A 24,874-nucleotide genomic window follows, 5' to 3' on the forward strand; every position below is an offset into this window, starting at 1 on the left:
ATAACAACCCAGCACATTGGAAAACACTGAATGTGAGCCCAAACAAATGATTAAAATAGATCATGAGTAAAGACAAGAATCTTGGCTAAATCAAGACAGACATATACATTTCCCCCTTGCCCTCCAAAATACAAGTCTCAATTTCTCCTTTGCTGTTCTATATGTGGCACCTGCAGCCTTTTCTCTACTTAACTGTACAGGTTACTATCCAAACTACGCCATCTATAGTTTAACGAGGAATAGAACCTCATATAACCTTATCTATCTAGCAGCAATATTTGGGTACCCCACATAGAGCCCCTCTCAAATAAATAAAAAGACAAAACAATGGAAATTGGTTGTGCTCTTTTCAGCAAAATCTTTATTATTGACAACAAAATCAACAATTGCTGCAGAGCAATAAAACAGAAACACAATCTTAACCATATATCTTGCACAAAAAAATAATTGTTACCTAGCGACTCCTAGAGGAGAGAGAGAGAGAAAAGTCAATCCAATGAATAAATAATGTTTGGCTGCTCCACCCACCAAAGCCCAGAAGGGCAGTCAAACAACACCTGTGATAAAATAAACAAAAAGAAACCACAAGTGAATAATTAAGTACATATATTAAAAGTGTACCTACAAACAAAATCACCACACCAAACGTAATAGTGCACAATTCAAAAAGAAAACACAACCCAGAAATTTAACCAGGAGCTATGGATTAGGCCTAGGTAAGACTAGTTAAGTAAGATTTAACTAGAGATACATCTTTTTATTTATTTATTTATTTATTTATTTATTTATTATCTCTTTCAATTTTTTGGGTCAATAATGAATGCTTATTGGATATTAGAAAACGATTCAGTAGCATCAGCCAATCAACTTTCAGCTCTAGTGGGGTCTAATAGACGGTAGATGCCCGCTGGAACGTCTCAGCACCAACCGTGAATCAAATTTAAAATCAATCCATGCAAGTGCTGGCTTTTCCTTTTTTACTTGCTGTATTATTAAGTGTAGTTCACATCTATTGGACAGAAAATACTAAACAAAGACACAATTGGTCCAAATTAATTTTATTATCCACCAAAACCAGCCAATCAATAGTTTGCCTTTGGCTCAGAACGCAGAACTCCCGTCGTGGTCAATTATTACACAGTAGAGTCATCATCATTTAATTATTGTCACCGGGTGTTAGAAACGGTAGATGTTGAAGTTATGACTTGCAATTTTATTAAGGCTATTCAAAGCATCTTGCACTCTGTTTAGAGACATTTCAGTTTTGTTGCATGGTTTTGCATTCCAAACCATGTAATATGGCTTTTTGACATAGAAATCATATAATATGATGTTTTTCTTTCACGGATCAAGATGCATTTATATGGAGTTTTGGAGAATATAAAATAAAGTAAAATAAAATATGTTTAGGAACAAGGTTGAAAAATCCTTGGAAATTATTTTACCTTGGTGATTAAGTGTTGGATGAACCATAAAATCGAATTAAGTTTTGCTTTCCAAAGCCCTCAACCAACAACCTACACACAAGCTCAGTATTGTTATCAACAGTTCCCAGAAAACTATGGATGAATGTTTGTAGAATTTACATCATTTTACATTTTTACTACACACTTTTAACATTTTTCCACATGCTTTCTTATTTTTTCAGCTTGCTTTACTTTGCCACACATTTTCTATGATTTTACTATCCCTTTATATTATATTAGCATTTCATAGCAAGGCAACTAATACATGTTTTCTGTGGGGACCTATGCTCCAAAATCCAGACACACTTCTAACTTTTAGTTCTACAGAAGGATGTGTTATGAAGTTCAAACTAGGAAATATAAAGTATTTTCAAAGAGTCTAATGAAAACAAGATTCCAGGGATGGAATGGGTCCATTGCTTTTGATTGTAAAGAACAATGTTAAATGTCATTAGGAAATGAAATATTCTGATATTTTGCCTCTGAAACCCCGAATCCCCTTGGGCAAATGGTTTAAACATTGAATGGATTTTGTCTTTTTACTGGTGGGGCATTTATAACTTTTATAGATAGAAAGAGTAAATCTAATAAAGAAATCCAAAACATCAGTGCGAAGCACACACTGCAACCAGGGGATGTACAGTACACAGACCCACACTGAAAAATGGCAGAGGTAATTTATTCATGTCACTCACTTTGCAAACCAGAAGATTTGATTGCCGCTTTTGGGGTTGTATTGAAATTATTTTTAAAAGCATTTGTTTTGACATTTGTGGTGTACTTCCATGTTTAAGTGAATGTTTTGCTGAAATCTTTTCAAGTAACACATGCTACATGCTTACAAATGCATGACTTAATTTCTCAATTTGATCTCACATTCTGTTGCACGCATTTTATTCCTAATTATTATTCATATTATTACTATTTAAAGGAATGTGCAGTAAGAATGAAGCTTTTTCACAAATGATCTGCCCTTTGGTGGATACCAGCTATTCATTAGAATTTGACTTAGCCGAACACGTAATTATAAAAGATCATTGTGCTTGCTCTTTTAAAAGTTTTACATTTTCATAAGTTTTCCAATTCTAGAGACTTGAAAGTTGCTGTGCTAAAAAGAGGCCCAAAAACTTAGGCCCACCAAACTCAACTCTGGTGACAAGTCTCCCTTGGATAACCAGCTTGTCACATGACTACAAATCACACAATTGATGTAGCCTGCCTTTATAGAGTATTCAACATGAGTATAAGTATTCAACATATTTTACCTTTGGGACTTGCTCTGAAGTAGACTGAGCAAGGTGGAGTTTAGTGGTGCACTAGGGACTGTGCGCTGGTACTGTAATTTCACCCCCGTTTGATACAAACTTTTCCAAATACCCTTAGTATAAAAGCTCTATCATTACTACTACACAGCCTTTATATCAATAGTATTGAATTACTTTAAATAATAATAACAATAACAACAGCTATAAGGTAGGAGTAGAGCACCGGTTTTAGTTTTAGTATCAGTTAATTACATGAATTACATTCTTTTTTTTTTATTACATGTATTCCCAATTATTACTCACATATGTATATTTATATAGCAGGGCAAAACAATGCAATTACATCTGAACTGAAATAAAATAAATTTGCATCATATTACATATATTTTTATAATTTAAATATGTGAATTACAATAACATTTCTGTAACACTACTGCCAAATGCCATGACATGACATGAAAAAGGTGCTTCGCCTTAAAAAAAAAAAGTTGAATAAATAAATAAATGAAAAACTTGTGAATAAAAGAGTATTATTTATAAAATCTGGTAGTCAACAGTTTACTTTTTGTGGAAAGATGATGTGAAAATCAAGGGAACTTCCAGAAGTTGCAGACTGTGTGGGAATGAAAATGAGCAGCCTGAGCTCTACATAATAAGGTTTCAGAATGTATCCATGTATTGAAAAAGAACTGCCGGGGAAATTTCCAATGACATTTGAGAAAGTCCCCCCTCCCCTCCGAAAAATGACAGTCAAATGATCCAGCCAGCAATATTACCTCAAATTTGCCCTCCAGAAACATCTGGTCTGTAAAAGGGATAGAAATGGGCATGGAGTTTGGAAAGAGAATTAGCCCAGCACAGCTGCTTTATTGTTCAGCCACAACTTAGTTGGAGGTTTTCAACCAATGTCATGGCAACTATAAACAACACCTTGTGGGAATCGAATATGTAGTATGGTGACACCATACTCAATTCACAAAATTTGATATAAAACAGCACAGCCCACATGACTTCATAAAATGCCCTAATCAAATTTCAAATCCACAGGAATTAAAACATTAATTCATTTAGTCTACCACATATTTATTGTGCATTTTACATGAAAGGGAGACAGGTTTACAGAAACTGCCCTGCCAATTTATGAAGAGGCATAGGTAACTGGACCTGTAGGTGTTCGGTAGCATGCTGTAATGCTGGATTCTGGTTGCTTGTTTGCTTTTTGATGTCCTGGGGATTGCTGCCAGGGTGGTCCACCTGTTTCAGATAATCCCATGGTTCACACGGTGTGCATCCTGATCCATTAACTGCTCTGTCATCCCAGATACAGCTGCAGGTGTAGTTGAAGTCACACATAACTTAAAATAAAATTGCATCTTTTCTCATATCAATTTCCACCACTAAAATATGGTAAAGGCTTTTTGCTTTGTTGTACGTATTCTTGCAATATCTTTTTTCATCACAACTGCGATTGTTTTGATATTTTTGTTAACATACCGCTGGTCATAAATCAGTTTTGACTAGCTATTTTCATTTCACATCAGTTATGTGAAACTTCCTCTATCCTCTAATATGAACAGAGAGTAAAATGTATTTTCAGGGGGGTAAAATGCAACATTACCTTGAAGTCATGAGTAATCTCGATAAATACTGTACAGTCTTTAATGGTAAAGGGGTAGGCATTTTAACTGCAATGTTACTTTGAACAACTGTGCAACTACACGTGTGTTCTACAAGGTTCTTTAGCGCATTTTTTTCGAGGTATCACACTGACTCTGCAAATTAATTACGTTACTTAAATTTTAACGTTACATTCTTAAACTCAGTGATTATACGGGGCTTCTCATGTATACCGTATAACAGGAAATTTTGGTTTTGATTGGATCGCCAATAATTCTTCCACCAATCAGAGTGTGGCATACAGTGAGTGATCCCAGCCTCTGAAAGACTGGTATGCAGCAAAGGTTAAAGAAGTACTGGGCAAGGGAAAGAATGTTTCAAATGTCAACGTGAATATGAGAATGGCAGTGTGATGAAGCCAATTAGCTTGAAAAAAATTAAAAGCTGACCAGACATTTACATCAATGGATTTAGAAAACCTGGAATTTATGATGAGATCAGGAACTCCGAGGCTGTGTAAACTGCACCTGCTACTGTGGTACCTGTACAACTGTTCTTTTTTTTATGCTAAGCAGTTTTGTGTTTTTTTTATTTTTTTTTACAAGGGGTTAATTAAAGTACTGTAACAGCCAAAATAGTTTATTCCGAATTTGCTTTGGACTGTTATTGTCGATTCCTTGTAGATACTACTATTAAGACACCCATTGTGCAGGTATCACAATGTCCCTAAACAATATGTTAAAATAAATAACTTATTGTATAACTCAAATAACTCATTTTTATACTGCACTGTATAAAAATGAGTTGATTTTGCCAGTGCTTGCTAGTCTATTAATTTGTTTTAAATGTAAAGCATTTTTGTTTCGGCTTCATTGTTAAAGTTTTCACACGTGGCAATACTGTCCTACAATTTCTAAATGATATTGTGAACATTCCACTGTATTATGTTAGTGAAACAGAGCTATGTTTTAAAACTGAGTTAGCAAATGCCTATCATTAAAGTGTACTGCAGCTATTAATCCTTTCCAATTACTGGCAGTGTGGAGTCATGGTTAGGGCTCTGGACTCTTCCCCAGAGGGTTGTGGGTTCAATCCCAGGTGGGGGACACTGCTGCTGTACCTGTCAGCAAGGTACTTTACCTAGATTGGTCCAGTAAAAAAAAAAAAATGTATAAATGGGTAATTGTATGAAAAATAATGTGATATCTTGTAACAATTGTAAGTTGCCCTGGATAAGGGCGCCTGCTAAGAAATAAATAATAATAATGGTATCTTAAAGGACTATATAGCAATAAATATTGTAACTCATTTTTAGAAGGCCATCTTTGTTGTTCTCCAAGTTGCTGCAGTGACATTGTAGATGCTATAACGAGATACTGTTTTAGAAGACAGATTTCATTAAGTAAACATGTATTTGAATGTTTTTGAAATTAAAAATAGAAATACAAAACTGTGGCATTTCTTTGTGAACGTGCTAAGTGAAAAACGCCAATTCAAAAACCGTCAAAATCTACCAAGGTAACAAATCCGCTGAATTTAATACCAACCAAAATTTCCCGTTATACGGTATTCATTAACCTGTTCCCGTCCTTCTGAAACTATGTCAGAGCGAGCAGGTAGGACAGAAGAACCAATCAAAATGCTAAACTTTGGGAGAGGAGTCTGGAACCAATGAAATGTTTCTGATTGAACAGGTTGGATTTTAGCAGCCGATGTTGTGAAGTTTCTTTTAATTTTTTTTATTATTATTGTTGTTAAGTGTTTGTTTTGTGAGGCTTTTTGGTGCTCAAGCACGGTGCTGGACTGGCACCAGCTGTCCCAACATCACTCACCACTGGCGTGAACCCTGTTCTGAACACCTTTCTCAATGAGCATGCTGTTCTAATGATTGCTTTCTTGGCAGGTTAAGGGAGCACACAGGGCTCAAAATCAGGAAAATACTTCACTCAGGAAATACCACATACTTCAGGAAAATAGTCACTCTGGGCAAATTAGGCTCAAGAACACAGTGCTGAAAAAAAAAGCAAAAAAAAAAAAAAAAAACACACATATCTAAGCATGCACCTGAGAATGGAAACTTTGTGCTGTGGAAACAGCTCTCGAGTCTGAGGGAGTTGAGTTAGAGTTAGTTCAGTCCTCGTCTTCTCTTTTTAAGACTGCCTGCAAGGTGCCCACTGCATATTGTGCCAAACCTTTTGTGGTTTTGTTATTCGAGCCAGTGTCTAAACAAGGAGACAATCCAAAATTGAACCCAGCTTTCAAAATAATTACAATATACTTTATTCTACAAATATGTCATTCAAACAAGAAAAAAAAAAATCAAAGGTTTTTATGTTACTTGACAAAAGCATGTGACTACTGAAACAATAATGTCAATATAGATATTTATTGTCACACTGTTAGACATACAATAAGGTTACAAAATAAGACAGGTCTGTCCCTTAGTCACTCCGGTTATTTATTATTGACCTGCTGTAATACCGGCATCTTGTATGAAGAGGAACTTGTTTATTTTTCCTGGACTCTATAAAAGTGTTTAATTTTCTGAAGTTAAAGTGTTTAATTTATATTAAAAATAAATAAATAAATAAATAAATAAAAAAAAAAATCAGCCATGTAACTTGGGCTTAAAGAAAGAAAATAAAAGGAATAGAAAGTAAAATAGCCAATTTGAAAAATTAAAAAAAAAAAAAAAATGATCATGTTTCCCTGGTTACATTAGGAGTAGGTTTCAAAGCTTAAAAGGGCCTTAATTAGATATGTGATGTATTTAGTTATGTAATTTTAACATGATTAAGATTTTTTTTTAAACTTTACACTTTATTTTTAAATTTCCTTGACAAGGAAAGGCAATTGACAGGAAATTTGATGGGTGAAATGTCAATCCATATTTCTCCCAAATAGTAAAGCTATTTTAGTAGGGCGATATTACTGTAGCATATCCCATTTAAAAAAGTTAACAATTGCATCGGTTTTTCATTTTTATACAGTACTGTAACAGAAAGGTAGGCCATTTTGCAGCCATATTAAAACACACCCATAAAAACACTACTTTGTTAGGTGCCAACATATAATAGAACCCATAAGACATCGATAGATTTAGAAGCATAGGTCTGCATTTGGGAAATAACTTCCTGACACACACCACAACAAAGTAGTGGGAATAGTAATTGTGTGGTCCCAGTGAAATACATTACATGTTAAAAGATTGTTCTGCACTTAATAAAACTTAAGCATTCTGCAAAGTTTTATAGTATTCAGCCAGCACAGCCCAGGCTTTGGGAGCCATGAAACCTGCTGGTGGATTCTGACCCTCGCGTGCCATTTTACGCATACGTGTTCCAGAGATGAAGTCAAAATCTTCATGGCTGAAAAAAACAAAACAAAACATTAAATGAGAAAAACTATAAACCCTTAACTAATGATGCCAAGAATTAACTTTATATTCGTAATTTTTATATAAAAGAAGCAAATTTCACAATCCCATAATTAATAATTGACCAATGCTTAGTTGAAAAAAAAAAAAAAAAAAAAACGCTTGTGTTTATCAACAAAGAATTATATAACATTTTTTTTTTCTTTTCTTACAGTTGCATTCTTGTGTATGTGTGTGTGTGTGTGTGTGTGTGTGTGTGTGTGTGTGTGTATGTGTGTGTGTGTGTGTGTAGTGTAGGTTTAGGATACTTAATTAGACTACACCAAGCCATTTACTTGCAAACTCTTCAAAAAAAAGAATGTGCCAACAAACATTAAAATAAATATAATTTTAAAAACTACATGCTCACACTCAATAGTTCCCAAGCACCAAGCTACCAAGCTTAAGTTTCTGCTGCAAATAAATAATTCCAAACACATAATTTGTTCAGTTTGAGAATCCTATTTGGAGTTAGTATTTTTCATGAGCACTTGAAGTCTTTTTTGTGTGTCTAAAAGTGAGCAGCTCAATAGGTAAGCATATGCTTCTATCATATGAACACTGCCAATGTGGATCCTAAAATTGCATAAAGTAGAGTCTAAGGGGCAATGCCAGTAGGCCAAAACAACAGTTCAGAGTTTGAGCTCCCTGGCTGACTTCCTGGATCTGCATATTCTTGTTCCCAACATTAGTGAGTGTTAACATGTTGTGCTTGGTGTCAGCAGCAGTATCACTCCCTAACCCTGCTTCCCAGATTCATTTAACAGATAGAAACATATTCCAGATGTGCCCGATTATTTAAAAAGAACTATCAAAAAGCACCACTGGTTACATTTGCCCACCTGTACTAAATGTTACATTTTTAGGGAATGGCCATATTTAAAAAAAAAAAAAAAAAAAAACACACCACCACACACAACACACTTTATTGAGACCAAAAGTATACCATGATCACAGTCAACCTGGTCTTTATAGATTCTAGAAAAACCATATCTATGTATAGTAATGTGTTCCAGGCTGTAAAATCTTTAATAGTCATTCCTATTCCAAATATGATCACCATTTAAAAACAGAAAGCTGTTTTAATAATGTTTTACTCAGGGTCTGTAAAAGTATTACATTTTGATTGGATTATTTTACACCAAAAATAAAGCGATCTGTCCTATTGGAGTATAAAGTATTACTGATGATCAACATATCACTTTTTTGTTATGCTGGTCTGTCTATTTTAAGTATACTGTAAGTGTATTTCTCAGCAGAACAAATGGGCTGAACTGGCTCTGGCAATTACTCTTTTTTTCCTCAAGGTCACAAGTTGCAGTTCAGCCAAGGTAGAAACACTTTCTCTCCACTCAATACAGCTATAAAAAGGAACATGCCAACCTTGGGCCAGCTCCTTGTTTTTAGATGTCTAAATCACAAAGCCATCATAACAGATAGCACACTTCTGACAATCCTCTGGATGAGACAATGGATTAAATAGGACGTAGGTCAATTATCATGTACAACAAAAGGATGCTTACTCTAGTGTTGTATAGTACACTAAATAGGGGTGTTGGTCAAGCTTTGACAATCTAACACACATCATCTTAAAGAGTAAGTAGCGGAGTTCTGAAAAAGTGTTATATGTCCCCATGTGTTGCTACAACTGTTTAAATAACGTACCTGTAATTTTTCTTTTGACTTAACGGACAACTTTTTACTCCACTTTAAAGTCTTTTCAAAATGTCCGATCTAGTGCACTAATGTTTGAGATCTGTCCTCTAAATCACTGCAGGAAGAGCAAGTGCTCTGGCTTTTCTGTTCCATACCACATCATAGTTATTTCTGTGTTACCTGTTTGACAGTGTGGGTAATAATCCTTACATTATCAGTGCACTAGAGCAGACATTTTAAAAAGAGCTTTGAAACAGACTTTAAAGTTAACCCTTTAAGGACCAGGATCGTGTTAACACGATCTTACTGAAGTGGGCTCCTAGGATTACGATCGTGTAAACACAATAAAAAATGCACTTTGTGATGATGACTTACAGGGCCACAGTACTTTGCAGTACAGGCTTGAAACACATATCAATGGATAGGGGAGGTATTTAACTTCCTGATCGTTTTCTTTCATGTGACTGAAAGGAGCATTTAGTGTCTCAAGGGCAGAGACAGTTTTGGCAGCACAGAGGGACAGCCTGCTTCAGAGAAACTTGTTTAGAGGTATAAGAAAAGACATGGACATAATTGCATTAGAACATTTATTACGTCCCATGTGTTTTAATATATATATATATATATATATATATATATATATATATATATATATATATATACACACACACACACACACAGTGCCTTGCAAAAGTATTCAGACCCCTGACCAATTCTCTCATATTACTGAATTACAAATGGTACATTGAAATTTCGGTCTGTTTGATATTTTATTTTAAAACACTGAAGCTCAAAATCAATTATTTTAAGGTGACATTGGTTTTATGTTGAGAAATATTTTTAAGAAAAATAAAAAACTGAAATATCTTGCTTGCATAAGTATTCAACCCACAGTTTACACCGATGAAAGAAATTGCCCTAACGAGGACACAATTACCTTACCATTGGCCTCCACCTGTGAACCATTAAAGTTGCGGTCACATTTTCTGGATAAAACCCCCACTGTTGAAGGATCATTGGTCAGGCTGTGAATCTGAAGGAAAATGAAGACCAAAGAGCATTCTACAGAAGTTAGAGATAAAGTAATACAAATGCATAGATTAGGGAAAGGGTACAAAATAGTATCCAAGTGAGCACAGTTGGATCAATAATCAGGAAGTGGAAGCTGCATCACACCACCCAGGCACTGCCAAGAAAAGGCCGTCCCTCAAAACTCAGCACTCAAACAAGAAGACGACTTGTGAGAGAAGCCACAGAGAGGCCAACAATCACTTTGAAGGAGCTACAGAGTTCAGTGGCTGGGAGTGGAGTAATGGTGCACCAGTCAACCATATCAAGAGCTTTGTATAACACTGGCCTGTATGGGAGGGTGGCAAGAAAGAAGTCGTTACTCAAAAAGTACCATCTGAAAGCATGTCTGGAGTTTGCCAGAAAGCATGAGAGTGACCCAGCTGCGATGTGGGAAAAGATTTTGTGGTCAGATGAGACCAAGATAGAGCTTTTTGGCCAAAACTCAAAGCGCTATGTGTGGTGCACACCTAACACTGCCCATGCCGCAAGACACACCGTCCCTACAGTGAAGTATGGTGGTGGCAGCATCATGCTGTGGGGATGCTTCTCATCAGCAGGGACTGGGCATCTTGTTAAAATTGAAGGAAGAATGGATGGAGCAAAATACAGGGAAAAACTGCAAGAGAACCTGCTTCAGTCCTCTAAAAAACTGAAGCTTGGGAGGAAATTCACCTTTCAGCAGGACAATGATCCCAAGCACAAAGCCAAAGCAACATTGGAGTGGCTCAAGAACAAAAAGGTGAATGTCCTACAGTGGCCCAGTCAAAGTCCTGATCTCAATCCCTTTGAGAATCTGTGGCACTATTTGAAAATTGCGGTCCACAAGCGTCGTCCAACCAACCAGAACAACCTGGAGCAAATCTGCCAAGAAGAATGGGCCAAAATCACTCCGACACTGTGTGCACTTACCCCAAATGACTTAAAGCTGTTATTGCAGCGAAAGGTGGCTCTACCAAGTATTAATGTGTGGGGGTTGATTTTATTTTTCTTAAAAATATTTCCCAGCATAAAACCAATGTCACCTTACAATAATTGATTCTGAGTTTCAGTGTTTTAAAATAAAATATCAAACAGAACACAATTTCAATGTACCATTTGTAATTCAGTAATATGAGAGAATTGGTCAGGGGTCTGAATACTTTTGCAAGGCACTGTATATATATATATATAGGGTCATAAAATAACATGTTTTTGTACATGTATCTCTGAACAGAAGACATAATAACTACTTAACATTTTTTAACAAAAAAATAAATAAAATACTGTTGAAAAAAAGTTGAAAATTTTGTATGGTTTCTGAAGTACTTCATAATGTTCCCTAGAGTGTTCTGAAAAAAGGACACAATTTCCTACTGTAAAAAAATATGTTTTTGTGAATTTTTATAGGAAGAGTCAAATACAGGCAAAAAAACGCCTGGACACCCGAACCTGAAAACTTATACCAAAGACTTCTCGTCAGAGCAGTGTGACGTGGCTGCTGCTCCGCCCGTGTGAGCAATATAGGAGCCATGCACACCGACAACGATATCATTTCCTTCGAGAACTGCGACCATGAATGCCGCAACCTCAAAGTTAGGTTTAATATTCTTATTTCAGGGAACGTTCCCTTTCAAATAGGGAATATTAACCATTACGAATGGGTGAGTATATCCAAGCTGTCGCAAAGGCATGGTTGTAAAACACTGAGCTACAAAGCCAAGCCGAAACCATCTTGTGCGTGTTAAATCAGTATCCAAGCAATAACTGGAAAGAACATTTAGGGTGAACTCACCTCTAATGTTCTGCACTGGCAAGCTGCCATCAGCACTCTAGTGCTGAACCCAGGGTTCTGCAGATCCACGACATTCAAATCGGTAGAACCTGGTAAAGGTATGGGGGGAAGCCCACACCACTGCACTGCGTATGTCCTGGGCAGATGTGTCCTGTAGAAAAGCCCATGAAGTTGCCTGACCCCTTCCCTGACCCCTGGCGGAATGGCCGGTGACCTTCTCCTTCACCGGTGACCTTCATAAGCAGTCTTAAACTGTGCCCGTCAACCACTTATACAAACTCCACTTAGACCGGACCTGCCCCTGGGACTTGGCCCCATAACAGACAAAAAATTGCTCCTAGGGAGGCTAAATCGATTTTTACATGGCACACCGAAATGGTTGCCAAAAAGGTAATGTAACAATTGCAGTATAGCTGCCATTGGGCATGTCGTGGGTTTAAAAATACGAGACAAGCACCATGCCCTACTTGTACCCATATTGGCAACGGGTAGAAGCTGCCCTGGCGTTTTGTAGGGTGTCAATCACCCTATTCGATAACCCCAGACGGCACAAATGCAGTCGTTCAGGGAATGGGTTGGGGTGTCACAAAGTGCCCTGTGCCTGGCTGAGCACGTCGTGGTATATAGGCAGTTCCCAAGGCTGGCTGCTCAGGAGCTGCATCAAAGAGAAGAACCAACTCTCCTGGGCCAGTATGGGGCTGGGAACGCATAGAGTAGATGTGCTGGCCACAGGTGTGCCAGTGCATCTACCCTTAGAGGTCCCCGTCTCCTGTTATGGAGAACCACAGGGGACAGTGTGTCAACTCCTGAGAGGCAAAGAGGTCTACCTCTGCACTACCGAATCGCTCCCAAATGAGGCTTAAGACCTCAATATGGAGTCTCCACTCTGCACGGCTGGGGACCCCCCTCAAAAGGAGATCCGCAGCCCAGTTGATCACCCCAGGTAGCTAACTGTGACACTGTATACTGATACTGGTAAAAGCAGCCCTGGCATTCTGGAGGGTTGCAATAACCTCATCTGGGAGATCAAGCTGGCTTTGTTGTAGCGGCTCAGGGGCCAAACCCACAGCTGTAGGCTCACTGGGTTGGGATGCCACTGGGTTGGGATGCCACAGGGTCCCACTGCGCCTGGCTGAGCAGGGCACGACGTGCAGGCAGCTCTCAAGGCTGACCGTACAGGTGTTGGACCAGTGCCGAGAACCAGGTTCTCCTAGGCCAATTTGGGGTTACCAAGAACACCAGAGCCCGTTCTTGTCAGATTTTTGCCAGGCACTGGTAGCAACCACAACAGTGGGAAGGCATCTATGCTATGTGGGTGCCGGCCCTCCAGCAGGGAGATCAAGAGGGGGCAGTGAATCCGCCACTCCGAACTGTGGAGCCCATCTCGAGAGGAGGGCTGTTGCCCAGTTCGTCGCTTCTGCCAGATTAACTGCCTTTAGGGACAGGAGGTTTTTGTGGACCCAGAGCAGAAGCTCATTGGCAACAAGATGAAGGTTGTGCGACTGGAGACCACATAGGTGATTTACATAGGCCACCCGGAAAAATTCTGCAGCGCCAGGTGAACTGCCCGCAGTTCCAAAAGATTGAGGTGCAGACACTCCCCGTACTCCATGCCTGTTCCATACAGCACGCCAGCCCAGGTTGGACGCGTCTGTAGTAATTACCTCTCTCCTCGTGGTGCTGCCCAGCGCTGCACCAAAGCACTGGTGAACTGGGTGTTTCCACCATGAAAGGGTTTTCATATAGTGAAGAGACACAGCGAGCAGGCTGTATTGATCAGCAGCAGGTTGGAAAACCCTGTGATTGAACCAGGCCTGGAGAGGACACATGTGAAGGAGACCCAGGCGAAGGATTTGAGAAGCTGCAGCCATCAGGCCTAGAATCTTTTGGAACAGCGCCAGCAGTTAGCCGACAGAGGGGCGATCATAGACCTTGAGTCCAAATACACCCCCAGATAAATTGGCTGTCTGGGAAGGTGTCAGACAGCTTTTGAGGCGGTTCATCGAGAGCCCCAGTCATTGTAGATGACCAGCATTCATCTCGGGTACAAATCGGGCTACGCAGAGGTATATCCCAAATCGGTAGTGGATAACATTTCATACTTGAAAGGGAAATGCAATCAAACATTTTAGGAAACCTCAAGAGGTAAAGTCAAGTTCATATTACCCATATCTTGCATAAATTATACAATTTAAAATTTTACTGGCACTGAAAAACTTAATAAAGTATATACAGTAAAAACAAGGTGGTCCTTTAAAAAAGCCATTTCAAGAACGATGTCTACTCAGAGTGACTTTAATCCATGCCAAGGCTAGGAATTTAACTTTACAACTAGCTGAAACATCATTAATTATTCATACAGTGTAGGATTGCATGATATTCATTAGTCAAGAGTCTTCAATGCCCTCACATGTGTGCAATTAATAAGTTTTGCATCAAAGCCTCCAGCTCACCAAACAAAGTACATGAACTGCATGAAAAGGTGCATTTTAAATAAGAAAGTATCCAAGTTTGTTTGTATAAAAATATTACTAGATCCTTATATTCCTACAATATGCAATGGGTAAGTGTATTCAATTCATTTCAAAGAGTAAAGTTTTTTTTTAATCCCTTCCCTTGCTACCTCACATGGCTGCAAGAGTGAGAACTCACAAATTTTATTGGACTAGCATTCCTGTACTTAAGAACTCAAAATTTGTCGTGCTTGAGTACTCGTAATGCACCCCCAGTTGTGGGATGAGGGATATTAGAAAATATAAAAAAACAAAGGTTGGCTGAGATAAATTGGCTGAAATCTCTCCTTGTTAACATAAAATTATACTTACTTTTTAGGGTCATAGAAATCCATGCACTGTTTTTTCTTGTTATAAGCTGCAACCTTGAAAGGAATGATTTCCAAAGTAATCAGGCCGGGGGCCATTGTCAGCACTTTAGCACCATGTGTTGGCTCGTACAGGTCCTTCCCAGTTTCAGGGTGAGGCATTCCAGCCGGGTCACGGCCAACAATATAGAAGTTTGCTCCAGTAACCATGCGAGCTCTACAGTGCCACTGCACCTGTAAAATGAAACCAATTACAATTAACAGCTTACAAAACCCTATGCAGAAACTACTATAGTACCACTGCATCACTAGCTGCAGCCAATGTAATTGGTTATCATACAATAATTAAATTAGACCATTTACAGATGTGTACCTCACAAATCCGTCCAGCCTGTACACAGTTTGGCTAGTTGATGCAACACTGTTCTGCTCTCAAAAGGATACAATAAGCATGTCACTATACGATATGATACGTATTATGAAACATGATCATAATGGACCCTATGGACTGCTGTAATTAAAGTATAAAAATGTGTCAAGAGGTAAAATTATAATTATATAAATCAGCTGTCTTTTTAAAAGGCCTTAATGAGATACATTGGTACATGTATTCAAGTATCAAACAATGCATTTATTCAAATTATACATTGCAATACATAAACTCTGAATCAGAATACAAACCATGTAGGATGCATCAAGATTTTGATAAATCTGTATTTTATTATTATTAATGTATCATGTATAAATCAGTGCAGCCTGAAATTTTTAGAATAATACTGCAGCTGATCTTGAGTTTGGTTAAGTAACTCGTGTAGATCTAAACCCCCAATAAAAACTACAAGAACTGTAAACAACTGGAAAGGCAATAAATAAAACAACCAACACAAGTCTGAAATGTATTATAATCCATTGCAAGCTTCATTTTATGTAGCATCCTATATTACTAAATGGTTTGTTATTAAAAAAAAAAAGTCACAACATTTATGTCTGTCTCAGCCTTTTCTACCAAAGCAGAACAATCTTCTTGAAAATTAAGTAGATTTAATTTATTGGTCTGCCTGGAAAGTTGGTTACATTTTATGGCCAGAAGAACATGAGGATTGTGTGCCTGGCTCCATGCTTCCTTTTTAATGGGCAGCCTTCTGTCTTGAAGTGAGGGATATGTCACCAAAATCAAGTTGAGAGCTGTAACATGCACAGCTTTTAAACACTGCATAAAGTGTTTTACTAATTTCAGAAAGAGATTATTAAAAATGTGATGTTTCATATCAAATCATGAAACCATTGGTTAGCAGAACTTTTTTTCTTTCTGTTAATCTTTACTGTAAGGCGAACACATTTGAACTTGCATAGTAACTCTTTCAGCACTGCAGTTCTGTATATAGGTCTGGAAGAGAGGTATCTTTCTGTAAAGTTACTTACAGTAGTGCTAACAGGGTTAATAATAACAGAATGGTGACTAGGCTATACTATGTGGGTTGTAACTTAATCTTACTCAAACAACTGTGCCACTGTAACAGGGATATTCCCCAATGAGGCCAATGTATGTTTCATCTGGTCGAAAAACTGTGCGTCTAAGATATTTCGTGCATAGAGCGGCAATACAAACCTCTACGTTATTCAACAGGGTAGTCACATAGCTGAATCTCCCCTCCGAATCATAACCTTGGAGACAAATTTTGAGGTACAACTGTCTCATGGCAAGAATAAGGACACCCCTATGCTTATTCTGAGCAGAGCAATATGCAATTACCTTGTAATGTTTATTTTGAAAATGAGCAACATCACTTGAAACCAAATGAGTTTCCTGCAAACATGCAATATCAATCTTTTTTTCTTCAGAGATAATCTAAGCACTGGGCTCTCTTTATAGGATGATTGGCCCCTCCTAAATTCTAAGAGTTAATGACAACACTAGCCATGGCCCAAGATAGGAATAAAGATCAGAGAGAGTGAACAAGTAAAAGACGTAGCACTCAGAAAACAGATATGTGATGGAGAAAGATCACCGACTCGGCACTCATCACATAGCAATATCCTATAGGACAGTAGCAGAGTAATGACAAAAATACAGTAAAATAAACTGAGAAGGGACCGTGGTTACAAAAATTTAGGATGACAGAAGAAGAGCCAGAGGGAGCACATTGCATATCATAAATCTCAAGCCTCAGTTAACATCTGTACTTCCTCTCACTTGCTGATTCCGCTCCCTATCTACCCCCAAATCTCAGCCTCCCCTTCCCTGCTTCCACCTTCCTGGCCTCCCTCCCCACCAATCCAACAATTGTCAAGATGAACCAGACTACCCTGAGGGGGCTTGCTGTGAGCTAAACCATCTTGTGAGTAGGAAAAATGAACTGCAAATTGAACAACTGTAATCAACATGCATATAATCTAGTAGCCCATGTATTCAATGTTTAGGAAACTAATTAAGGTACAGATTGTCACCAACGATAACATTAACGCCACAGGTAGTAATAAAGATTGTGGAAATTAACACAGCCACGTATCCAAATAAAATTAATAATGAACCACAGTAGTATTCGTAATAGGGTTATCATACTCTCTGCAGTGTAGCTATCCCTTTGAGGACCTTACATAATGACTACATCAATGTCAAGAAACAACAAGTGTAAATGTGCAGACCTGAAGGGCCACTGCCAGTCACAGAAGGAGGAAGATGTTTCCACTTCCATACCATTAAGGTACGAAAAGTAGTAATCTGCAGCAAAGTCAGTTTATCTATACCGACGTTCCATCCGGACCAAGGGATGAATAGACCCCATTGTATCCTGAAAATGTTAAGTAAAAAAGGAATCGAAATATCACGGTGCGTGGTTTATTGGAATCCCGAGGGCCACCTGTGTATACACGATGCACTCAATTTAACTCCAGAAAAGGGTGGTCATTGGTGGGGTTCAGGGTTGAATACCAATGTGGAATTTTCTGCTGAAGAAAGTGGATGGGGTCATCGCCTTCAGCCCCTTCAGGAAGCCCCACTAGTCTGACGTTACCAAGGCGAGTTCTGTCAAGGTCCGCCATCTTATCCTGCATAGCATCAATACGAGCATTGCATTGATTAATTTAATCTTTTTGTTGACGAAGATCAGCTCTGGTGATATCCTCCCTGGCAGTTAGCTGTCTCAAAGAGGAAACAATATCAGAAACATCAGAGCGCTGAGGATAGTAGCTGTTTTGGTTGCGTTGTGAATCACAGGCCGTAAAGCCACGTAAATTGCTTCCTGAACTGATCCTGGAAAGTGCGTGCAACCTCTGCCAAGCGGATGTCCCACTCAAGGACTGTGACCTCTTAATATGCTTTCCCTCCAGTGCGGATTGAGGAGAAGCAATGGTTCCCTTGCGTGATGTAGGCTAGCCATTTAACAATGGTAAGTAGATAATTTTATATAGAAAATAATCAAAAAATAATATAAGAAGTGTAAATTGTTTGATTGTAAATGACAATCGCCTGGTTGTAGACTTTAATCCATTTTCCATTGGTATATAATACTTAACCTAATTACAGTATTTCACTGACTTACAGTAAGATCATGCAACAGTCTCTTGACACAGGGGTTCTACCGACAGACTGGAAAATTGCAAACGTAATACCAATCCACAAAAAGGGACACAAAACCGAACCAGGTAACTACAGACCAATAAACCTGTCTTCTATTATATGTAAACTTATGGAAACTATAATAAGATCCAAAATGGAAAATTACCTATATGGTAACAATATCCTGGGAGACAGTCAGCATGGTTTTAGGAAAGGGAGATCGTGTCTAACTAACCTGCTTGATTTTTTTGAGGATGCAACATCGACAATGGATAATTGCAAAGCATACAACATGGTTTATTTAGATTTCCAGAAAGCTTTTGACAAAGTCCTGCATAAAAGATTAATTCTCAAACTGAACACAGTATGGATTCAAGGAAATGCATGCACATGGATTAGGGAGTGGTTAACATGTAGAAAACAGTAAGTACTGATTTGAGGAAAAACCTCAAAATGGAGCGAGGTAACCTGTGGAGTACCACAGGGATCAGTATTAGGTCCTCTGCTATTCCTAATCTAAGTTAATGATTTAGATTCTGGTATAGTAAGCAAACTTGTTAAATTTGCAGACGACACAAAAATAGGAGGAGTGGCAAACACTGTTGCAGCAGCAAAGGTCATTCAAAATGATCTAGACAGCATTCAGAACTGGGCAGACACATGGCAAACGACATTTAATAGAGAAAAGTGTAAAGTATTGCACGCAGGCAATAAAAATGTGCATTATAAATATCATATGGGAGATACTGAAATTGAAAAAGGAATCTATGAAAAAGACCTAGGAGTTTATGTTGACTCAGAAATGTCTTCATCTAGACAATGTGGGGAAGCTATAAAAAAGGTAAACAAGATGCTCGGATATATTGTAAAAAGTGTTTAATTTAAATCAAGGGAAGTAATGTTAAAACTTTACAATGCATTAGTAAGACCTCACCTAGAATATTGTGTTCAATTCTGGTCACCTCGTTACAAAAAAGATATTGCTGCTCTAGAAAGAGTGCAAAGAAGAGCAACCAAAATTATCCCAGGTTTAAAAGGCATGTTGCATGCAGACAGGCTAAAAGAATTGAATCTATTCAGTCTTGAACAAAGAAGACTACGCTGTGATCTGATTCAAGCATTCAAAATCCTAAAAGGTATAGACAATGTCGACCCAGGGGACTTTAAAAAGAAACAAAGTCCAGGGGTCACAAACGGAGATTAGATAAAGGGACCAGGGGACTTTTTTTACCTGAAAAAAGAAACAAGGACCAGGGGTAGATAAAGGGGCATTCAGAACAGAAAATAGGATGCACTTTTTTACACAAAGAATTGAGGGTCTGGAACCAACTCTCCAGTAATGTTGTTGAAGCTGACACCCTGGGATCCTTCAAGAAGCTGCTTGATGAGATTCTGGGATTAATAAACTACTAACAACCAAACGAGCAAGATGGGCCGAATGGCCTCCTCTCGTTTGTAAACTTTCTTATGTTCTTATTAATGTACAGGTAGTGGACAAAAAATGGAAACACCTGGGTAAATGAGGGACACAAAGTATATTGAAAGAAAGGGCTTCCACACAGGTGTGGCTCATGCGTTAATTAAGCAAATAACATCCCAGCATGCTTAGGGTCATGTATAAAAATGCTGGACAGGCCTGGTTGCCTATAATTATGGCTGGCATGGCTGCAAGATGAGACCTCAGTGACTTTGAAAGAGGGGCGTGTTTGGCAGGAGCTTCAGTGACCAAGACAGCTCAACTTGCTGATGTTTCACGAGCAATGGTGTCTAAGGTGATGTCGGCATGGAACTCCGAGGGAAAGACATAATCAGCAAAGGGCAACAGTGGGCGGAAGCGCATACTCCAGGATCGTGATATCCGTGCATTAATTCGAAGTGCAAGGCAAAACAGGCGAGCAACTGCAGATCAATTGACTGCAAATTTCAACCTGGGTGCGAGCAGCCAGTTTCATCAAAAACGGTCCGCCGAGAACTCCACAAAGCGGGATACCATAGTGGCCCAACGCCCTATTAAGTGACTTTAGATTGGTGTTTCCATTTTGTTGTCCAATACCTGTACATTAGGTGTCTATTGTATATTGTATACAGTACAATGTATGGGTACTATAAATATAAAACAATAAATAAGACATTAACTGGTCATTGTCAATTGTTTTGAAACCAACAGCTATTCATTATGTCTTGTTACCATAATCTTTGGTTACTGACACGTATTTCCCTTTAGACAATCATTCAGTTGGCACTGGTGTTGAATACACTCAGCATTTACTTCTATTTTTGATGGTTTGTTTCCAAAAAACAATGTGAATAAGTTTCAGTTGTTCCCGTGCAGATGTGCACTACAAATTCTCACAGGCTCAGACTGTCTTCACTTCCCACCGATCACCATACTTCGTAGCATGTGGCTCTCTAAATCAGTTGTTCAACAAAAACAAAATCTGGCACCAAAATTACCTTCACTTAAAGATCAAAAGAACAACAGCATTTTTTTTTCATTAACTGGCCACAACACTTTATTGGCAGCCTCTGATGTCATTGGAAATGTTAAATCAAAACACAATGGCACCGTTTATCATTTTTTTACAATTCATATCTAGTATACATCTGGCGTGTGCAGAGCAACCACTGAAGAAAAACTAAAACAAGACTGGATTCTAAAATGAAAGAATAATACACAAATTACTTTTGAATGACCCTTTGGTCTGGCAACCCCACTAGATTTACCAACTTAAATTTAACGACAACAGGGTTCAAAACAGTAAGCTCCCCATTTGAAAACAAAGCCATTTTCCTTCCTCAAAATCAAAATTATCTTTTTTTGTATTTTTACAAGGTATTAAAAAACAGTTAATGGTTTTCTGTGGACCATAGTTAGAGCCATTACAAATTAATAAATGCTGAGTTGGTTTGTTTGCAGAATGCTTTTAAGTGCTATGGGTTTTCTGTTTAAACAGCATCAAAAGAGCTATTTATTTCAATACCTGTTTTTCAACACAGGCTTAATTTAAAAAAAACCTAAATTGTATTAATTGAAAAGCAGCTGCATTTTATTTTGGTAAAGCTTTCATGAGTGAAAAAGAAGTATCTCTGTGAATTAGCAGTTGCATTTTACTGTCATCATATTTCTTCTGCTGTTGACAAATCAAAATGTTCACAATCTCAAACAGTGGTTAATGCAGTATTGTTTACCTCAGTTGGCCCACCGTACATCATAGGAGATGGGAAAATAGCCACTACAGTGTTCTCTGGGTTAAGAATGCCTTCCTCCAGCACTGCTGCATGTTGCTTCATGCGCCATGAAAGTGGAACATCATCATCCTTGGTCCAGCCGCCAAGAGGATGGAGCAGAAGGACTGGGCGTCTGTAGCCGCGGTTAATTAGCCGTTTGTGGGTGTCCTGCATCAACAAGGCATGTCCATTGTGAACAGGGTTACGAAGCTGGAATGCAAACACAGCATCTAGAAAAATATGTGAAAAACAATTAATTGTCAAAGGGGAACCTGCACACAAGACCATTTCTACCTATTAATAATGCACTACAAAGCAAATGACTGTATACAAAAAATTAGCTATATAAAATGTGACAAAATATTTGTGGAGAAAAGGGGCAACAACTACCTTTGTTAAGGTTGATTATAATGATATCCTACTAAGTTGCTTATGGGCATATTAGTTGTTTTGATCAGTTTATTTATTCTGAATTTCTGTGAGTCACATCTGATGAAAAATGTAACACATGTGCAGGAAATTGTATGTAATATTATTTATTTATTTATTAATTTGTGTGTAATATTATTTATTAATTATTTATTTATTTAATATTAATCTTTTGAGATGCACCAAATCCATCTCAAAAGATTCTGCCGAACACTGAATCTAAAAAAACGGTCAAGAAAAACTGAAGGAAACTGTTAAATGAAAAACAGACTGGGAGCTGCTAACAAGAGATGCGCACAATCTATTGTTTTGAGCCTTTTAGTTCATAGTATTTTTATTATTGAATGGAAATATATCCCTGAATAAGATTTCAGTTTGAAACTTACACAAATTTACCGCAAGCCCCCTCCCCCCACAACAGAAACGTCAAAATACAGAACCGTTTACTTTACCTTTACAAGAAAGGAGAGCTGCATCTTTGCCATAACCCACTATTTTCTTTAATGACATTTCAACCTGTGTCACCTGATCTGAGAGTAGGGTTGCCAACAGGCTCCAGAATCTCGGGAGACTTTAAGGCAGGTCAGGTTTTGTAACTCACCTCTCTAAACTGCAATGTATTCAGTAAAGTGAGTGTGAATTGTGCAAACTGTCGGTAAATTAATTGAATTGTTTTACTTGGTTGTTACCAAAAGCACACACATGCTTGCGAGGATCGTTTCCATCAATCAGACCTATACAGCAGCTAATTGGCTTTCTGAGTCTCTGACTGGGCGGGACTGTGTGAAGCAAGAAATATTAAACAAATAGAAACTTTACCTGCTGCCACAAGGTTAAATGAAAGAGTGCAGGTGAGTGCAAAGTTATCTGTAATAATGGTGTTGCACTATTGATAGATATTGTTTACTGTTGAAAAAAAATCAAGCAATACGATTAATCATTGTTACGAGGTTCTCCGGATTGAATCTCCACCACAATTAAACAATTAATTACATTTAGTAAACTGCTCAAGCAATTTGCACTCACTTTACATGTCGAATACACTGCAAGTTAGGAAGGCGTTAAAAAAAAAAAAAAAACTGACCTGCCTTAAAGTGTCCCTAGATTCTGGAGCCTGTTGACAACCCTATCTGAGAGCTATGAGGAATAAAATTATGAGTGACCTGAATCTCCCTGCAAAATAAAACCCACGTTGATTTAAATGCACCGTGTGTGTAACACATATCAAATAGGCTACGAAATAGTTTAAACATTATTTTAATAAAACACAGCAGTTCCCAAATGGTTCAACTTGTATTGGCAAATTACAGTAATGTAAAATTGTATTTACTAAAGCATACTGTTCAACAACGTCTTGCATATCTGACAGTTGTAAAGTTACAAAAAATATATATTGTTGTGCATCGTTTTTTATTTATTTTTTCTCTCAGTATGATCTCTAGAACACGTCTCAGACAAAGCAATAAAGCACAAAAGTCTACAACAGTTTGCCATAACTATATATTACAGGTTTACTGCATAACTTTAGTCTATTAAAAGTGTGACGTGATGTGCTGTTGCATACAGGGGTATGTTTGTATTCAGCAGCTGCATGGCGTGTTTAGTGCGTACGCCACCAGTAGGGAGTTGAGAGCAGCAACAGAGTTCATCAAACGTGTTCTTGTTATTAAATACAAAAGTTACGTTCAATACCAGATTCATGTCTTTTATTTAAAGAAGAACCACACACATTGGAGGGATATATTAAAATGAATGTGCGTCTGGGCGGATATAGGATTCGGTTTCGGTTCACCCAATCCTAAGTATTCGGCCGAACCCGAACCCTGCTCAAAAAGTAGGTATTTGGGCCGAATCCGAAACCGAATCCTGGATACGGTGCATCCCTAATTATATATAAAGCTGTTTTTTTTTATCAACTTCTTAAAGCACTGTTTTTTTTTGTATTCAGCCGATGAAGGACTTGTAGTCCGAAAAGTCCTGATAAATGATTTGTAATCAATTATTCTACCTTTTTAAAGTACCTGAAATATCCTTTTCTCTTTTTTCTTATATATATATATATATATATATATATATATACACACACACACACACACACACACATATATAATATATACACACCAGCATTCATCTCCTTGAATTTGTGCTTCAGCTCAGCAGGAGTGAGACGATACTGGTCGAGCCCATCATGCCAATAGATTCGATCTAGAACTTCAAGGTCACCACCAACAAGCCAGTCTCCACTCTCCATTACCATCTACAACAGTGTTAAGAAGATGAATGGCACCAGTGTCATGAAAAAGTAGTCCACCATTCGGTACATGCAAAAATGTAAGTAAGGGCACCTTACGGATGGGAGAAATGACTCTGTTGAAAATGTAATTGATCTAACTGGCACTGGTCAAAACAGCTGCGGTGTTTCAATACATCCTGGTTCATGGTTTATAAAAGTTTCCATAGCACATGTTTTGTAGTTTTCTTTGACACCTAAAGTGATAAGTTCTGCTAACTGTACAAAATAACTTGCATTGGAATTAACCAATGCATAGTCTATAAAACTACTGAACAGTTCATAC

General features: G+C 38.0%; 1 protein-coding gene across 2 annotated transcripts in view; it reads right to left on the reverse strand.

The window, feature by feature from the left end:
- Positions 1-6,718: 6,718 nt before the first annotated feature.
- The window catches only part of LOC117408699 (bifunctional 3'-phosphoadenosine 5'-phosphosulfate synthase 1-like), a 51,895-nt gene continuing 33,739 nt past the window's right edge, over positions 6,719-24,874 (reverse strand). For both annotated transcript variants that reach the window (XM_034013937.3, XM_034013938.3), the window contains 4 exons: positions 24,420-24,555; positions 21,831-22,099; positions 15,087-15,316; positions 6,719-7,716 (listed from right to left, as the gene is read on the reverse strand). In XM_034013937.3, the coding sequence (XP_033869828.3) occupies positions 7,578-7,716; positions 15,087-15,316; positions 21,831-22,099; positions 24,420-24,555 (774 nt within the window). In that variant the 3' untranslated portion in view covers positions 6,719-7,577. The remainder of the gene's footprint in view (positions 7,717-15,086; positions 15,317-21,830; positions 22,100-24,419; positions 24,556-24,874) is intronic.

This window comes from Acipenser ruthenus, chromosome 2, assembly GCF_902713425.1.
Source record: "Acipenser ruthenus chromosome 2, fAciRut3.2 maternal haplotype, whole genome shotgun sequence".
Taxonomy (NCBI): domain Eukaryota; kingdom Metazoa; phylum Chordata; class Actinopteri; order Acipenseriformes; family Acipenseridae; genus Acipenser; species Acipenser ruthenus.